A 5,868-nucleotide genomic window follows, 5' to 3' on the forward strand; every position below is an offset into this window, starting at 1 on the left:
ATAACGCGGTAAACCAGCGCTCCAGGGGAGCGGAGCTGCACGCTCTGGCGGATCAAAGCAAATTCAATATAACGCAGTTTCACCTATAACGTGGTAAGATTTTTTGGCTCCCAAGGACAGCATTATATCGGGGTAGAGGTGTATGTCACACTCACTTTCTCCAGGTGTCTATCAGATAATTCTGGATCCTTGTGTATATCGGCTATTGGCCAAATCCTAATTTATTTGAAGAGAGGGGATAAACCTCAGTGAATTCAATGGGATCCAAATTTGGCCTCATTATCCCGAATTAGAATTTCTTTAGAAATCACTGGAAAAAGTTTCTCTTCAAAACAGGCTTTGTACAATAGCAAGAATGACACAGTTCTTACATAGAAAAGATGGGTGAGGTAATATCTTTTATTGGACCATCTTTTGTTGGAGAGAGGCACAAGCTTTCGAGCTACACAGAGCTCTTCTTCAGGTTAAGAATAAAAGACAGCTACCTGAGGCTTTTTGTCCCCTAACACATCATTAATAATACAATAATATCCCAAGAGTATATACATAATCATTTCAGGAGGAACTTAGCCATGCAGAAACTTCTTTTCCACCCTTTTATCATTGTGGGGAGCAAACCTTCAGCTCACTCAGAAAACCCCATCAAAGATATGACATATTAATATTCCCAAGAGAAGGCAAACATTGAAAATACTGTCCGAGAAAATGCTCACCATCTCTCCAGGCCTTCCCACCTGCAAATCCACCTGGAAGAAAGAAACAAATAAAAACAACAAACAACATAACAAAAATAAACTAAAAATTTGACCAAGAAAAACAAACAAACAAACAAACAGAAGAACAAATGCATTGATACCTCAGTCAGAGTTATTATCCTGAAAAATAAGAAGAGCCAGAGAACCCACTAGGGACTTCGCTATGGCTACTGATTTTATGTGCAAGATTATCACATAGAATGGTGATGGCTAGCAGTAGATAGATAGATAGATAGATAGATAGATAGATAGATAGATAGATAGATAGATAGATTCCGATCTTAATTGCGTTGATGCAAACCTCAAGTAACTACTTTTTTTCTTGACTTAAATTTGTCTGGATATTTATTAGTGTAAATACTCAATTCTGCATAAACTGATTGCACAGTATGTTCTTATGAAGGCAATAATGTCATCAGATGTTTATATTTATAAAGAAACACAGAATGAAATCATGATCAGTGGCGAAATATAGACATTTTATTTTTCCTGAATAACCTCCAACCTATCAGTTTATTCAGTGCACCTTTAATTTCCTTGTTTCTCATGCTGTAGATGATCGGATTCAACATTGGGGGCATTATGGAATAGAGAACACCCACCAAGAGATTCAGATCTGAGGTTGAGTTGGAGGTGGGTTTCAAAAAGGCAAAGGTGCCAGTGAAAAGGAATAAGGAGACCACAATGAGGTGAGGGAGGCAGGTGGAGAAGGCTTTATGCCGGCCTTGCTCAGAAGGGATTCTCAGCACTGCTTTGTAAATCTGAACATACGACACAATTATAGAAGCAAAGCAGATTAAAAATAAAAGCACACTAAAAGAAATAACAACAACTTCACCAAGGTATGTGTTAGAGCAGGCGAGGTGGAGGAGCTGGGGGATTTCACAGAAGAACTGATCCACCATGTTGCCTCCACAGAAGGATATCGCAAATGTGTTCCCGGTGTGCAGTGCAGAGTAGAGAAAACCACTGATCCAGGCACTGGCTGCCATTTGGACAAAAGCTCTTCTGTTCATCACCATCTCATAGTGCAGTGGTTGGCAGATGGCAATGTATCGGTCATACGCCATTATGGTCAGTAAGGCAAAATTTGCTGAAGCAAAGAATATGTAAAAAAAGACTTGGGCAACACATCCAGAATAAGGAATTGATCTGGTGTTCGTGAGGGAATTGGCCACAGATTTGGGAATGGTGACAGAGATGGAACCGAAGTCTAGGATGGAGAGATTCATCAGGAAGAAGTACATGGGGTTGTGAAGGTGGTGGTCGCAGGCTATGGCTATGATGATGAGAAGGTTCCCCAGCAGGGATGCCAGGTAAAGCAGTAGAAACACCACAAAGTGTAAAATCTGCAGTTCCCGAACGTCAGAGAATCCCAGGAGAAGAAATTCGGTCACAGTGGTTTGGTTGGACATTTTCTTCTTCAGTACACTGTGTGATGGCTGTGCAGGGAATGAGAAGGACAATGGTCAGGATTAGAGTGAGAGAAACAATTGCTCTGATTCCCCTTTCTCTAATATCTCATTATATGAATCTCAAAGGTGCACAGAACTCATCACTTACAACGACTAGGTGTTGTTAGTACTCCTCAGCTCTGATAATCCATCAGTCATATTATCATACTAGTACAACCTCCTTTAAACTCAACAGAGCATCACTTTACATGATCTGAGGATTTGGCCCAAGGTGTGGCTTGATAAATGCAGTATGAACGATGGAACAAAGCACACTCCAAATCCAACAATTCTTGCAAAGAGGGTCCCTCCATTGCGACCATCACCGAGCTCACAACTTGGACATTAAACTAATAGACTAAAATGCCAACACGGCCTGAGTTCCACTTTGAAGAGCAATATGACATAGACTCTTCCTGCATCATAAGTAGCAGCTCATCTGAAAGCTCTGTGCCTAGACAGCCTGATGCCTGCTTACAAATTGATTTATGGGACCAACTCCCAGCTGCACTTCAGTTTGAATGTAACAATGGACTAGCAGCATCCCTCCGTCACCACTATGTTGTATTGTTTACTCTGTGCTGTCCGGTGCAGCGGTTGTCAGGACACCTGGGTTCTACTCTTGTCTCTGCCAGTGACATGCTGTGTGACCTTAGGCCAGTCATTTCCCCTTTTTCTGCCTCTGTTTTCCCTCCCTCCCTTTCTCTGCCATGTCTACTAGGACAGTAAGAGCTTTCGGAGAGGGGCTGTGGAGCTGATTGTTAAAGGCACCTAGTGGGATTTTCAAAATCATCTAGGCCCCCAAAACCCCTTGAAATTAATGAGTTATAAGCTCCTAGGTGCTTCTGAAAATCCCACTAGACACCTAAATAACTTTGATAACATGGCCCCATGTCTTAGTCTGTGAATGTTTTGCACACCTATTTACAATGTTTATACTCAGCTGGCAGCAGTGTGGAGCTAGACCAGGAGATCAGCGTTCTACTCCCAGTGAGCTCCTGTATGTCCTTGAATGGGGTCAGGATAGACAGGCTTTGGCTGCCTGGTTCAACTCTAAACTGGGATTTAAAGATTTTAGTCTGTATAAAACATTGTGTGTGCTGCCAACGTTACTGGTTATTTAATTGTTACCTCTACGCAACTATCCCTTTGAAAGAGAAATCACACAGCTGCAATAGAATAAATGGTTTGAACTCAAGCTCTTATCAGGCAATATTAATGTTCTCCAATTTATTTAAAATTTATGGCTGGTTGGAAATTTTCAGCTGTGTTATTTTTAAGGGAGATTGGTTTTTTATCTAAACCATACCACCACCAACAAAATCTCAGAATCTCAAACATTTTGGGATTATTTTGTAAAGAAACTGAAAACTCAAAAAACAAACTTTTTTGGTATTGTGATAAAAAAAAATCCAGTTTTCAGCAGAAAGTTTTCATTTGCCAAAAACTGGGGAAAAAACTGATTTGGGGTTTCCTGTGAAAAGTCAAATTTTTCCCAAAGGGTGGAAAAATTCCAATCAGCAACAGGTATTTGATTAAATTGAAAGTAAAAGTCTTAATGAGTTCATAATGAAAGTCTTATTTAGCATCTTAAGTTTCCCCTGTATGTTGACCCCCCAACATACCCTGTTTCCCCGAAAATAAGGCCTACTTACAGTTTTGCCTCTCGTTGTAATATAAGGCATCCCCCCGATAATAAGACCTCCCCGATAATAAGGCATCCACCGATAATAAGGCATTTTTCATTTCTGAAAAATAAGACATCCCCTGAAAATAAGACCTAGCGCATCTTTGGGAGGAAAAATTAATATAAGACACTGTCTTATTTTCGGGGAAACAGGGTATTTAATTGAAATAGCAAACTTACTGTACTGATCTTTGTGGATTTTTTCCCAACATATGAAACATTCAGTCATCCAGTACCAGGATTCTTTGGTCAATATCTATCTATATACCAGAATCTAGAAGCTAAAGGCACACACAGGTATCCGAGAATCCTTTCCCCACCTCCTCTGAACTGACAGAACTAGACTCAAACCTGTTGCTCTCTGCAGATGATCTGTGTGTAGCTGGCATTGAGCATCACTGGCATTAAAGGACTGATGCTGCAGGAAGGTGATTTATTCATGTCTATTTCCTAAGGGCTAGCAGGACACACTCCCTGGAGCCCTGCACAGCTTAGCAGCAGTGGCCCAGAGGTGAGTGCATAGATGCCTAGGTGATAAAGACAAAAGAGCCATTTTGTCCCACAAGTATGAACCCCACATAGCACCTCCACATATGATCTCCCCCAGTGTTCCCTGATTCCAGCCCAGCTTCTGTGTTTTCTGTGAGCCACGATTACAAAGATGGAGACAGGCACCTACGGGGATTTATCAATGCTCCTAAATGAGCTAGGTGGCTAAGTCCCATGGTTATTCACTGGGAGTTAGGAGTTTAACCTGCTTAGATGCTATTGTAAATTCCCATGGGCACCTGTCTCTTTCTTTAGGTGCCTTTATAATCCTGGTCCGTGGGCTGGGGCTTCTCCTGAAAGTCTGGGATTCGCAAAGGAGCCTATGGCAGTAAGGATGTATATCCTGGGCTCCTAACTCCCTTAGACTCCCTTGAGAATCCCAGCCTGAAATGATAACTAGTACAGCCAGGGATCTAGATATAAGAGGTCACAAGATGCCAAAAACTATGCAGCTATGTTACTTCAACTCTCTGTGGCTCACTTTACCAAAATCTGGGGCATAATAATTGAGACTGGATGAGAAAATTCATAATGAAACTTTTATTTAGAGATGATCCATGATTCAGTTTTCTTTGAGCTCTTAATGAATTTTCATAGATCTGGGTGAAATATTTGTCTTTTTATTTCCCAAACAGAATTTGCCTGTGTTCCACAGAAACATAGGAATCACCAGAGTCCAGTGCCCCGGCTCTGACAGGGGCCAGCAACAGATACTGCATCACCCACAGCCTGAAACAACAGGGATGGGATGGGGAGATCTGCCCCCACTGCAGCATCTGTAGCATCGTCTGCCTGAGTCTGAAGAGGGCCTGAGACAAGGGCTCTGGAAGAAGGGAACTGCCCCAGGCATCTCCATGGGGTATGAACTCCCAGCCCCACTGCTCTGGAGGACTCTACCAACCCCACCCCAGCAGGGGGATCAGTGTGCAGGAGGAGGGGAAGAGCACAGCAGTCCTGACCCCCTCACCCAAGCAGATACACCCTGGCTGGGAAGGTAAAGACTCGGAGTAACATGACTGCCCCCTGCCTGTCTGTCTGTGGGCACCATGCTGATCCCAAGGAGTTGGGGGACAGTCACCTGCTCCTCTTCCGGGTCAGAGCAGGGGTCCTATGCCACTATCCCAGCCTCTCTTTGAGGGCCTCCTGCCACTGACACTCCACGTGGGACACCAGATCAAGGGGGCAGAGTCCCTTGCATGGCCCTGGAGTGTCTGAATCCAACCCTGAGAGTCAGCAGAGCTTTGTGGGAATAAATTTGCCTCTTTCCCCAGGCTCCTGGGAACAGCCCTGCTCAGAGCAGTGAGTCCTGGAGGGACCAGCACCAGCTACTGTAGAGGGAGGGGCAGGGACCCCGCCCCCCCTCAATGGACAATTCTGCACTAACCTCTACGTCAGGGAGATTCCCTGTGAGTGGCCGGTTGGA

General features: G+C 43.5%; 1 protein-coding gene across 1 annotated transcript; it reads right to left on the bottom strand.

Moving 5' to 3' along the window:
- Positions 1-1,213: 1,213 nt before the first annotated feature.
- LOC128848443 (olfactory receptor 14A16-like) lies at positions 1,214-2,170 on the bottom strand. The gene has a single exon (XM_054048444.1). The coding sequence runs from the start codon at positions 2,168-2,170 to the stop codon at positions 1,214-1,216; it is 957 nt and encodes a 318-aa protein (XP_053904419.1).
- Positions 2,171-5,868: the final 3,698 nt, after the last annotated feature.

This window comes from Malaclemys terrapin, chromosome 13 (genome assembly GCF_027887155.1).
Source record: "Malaclemys terrapin pileata isolate rMalTer1 chromosome 13, rMalTer1.hap1, whole genome shotgun sequence".
Classification (NCBI taxonomy): Eukaryota; Metazoa; Chordata; order Testudines; family Emydidae; genus Malaclemys; species Malaclemys terrapin.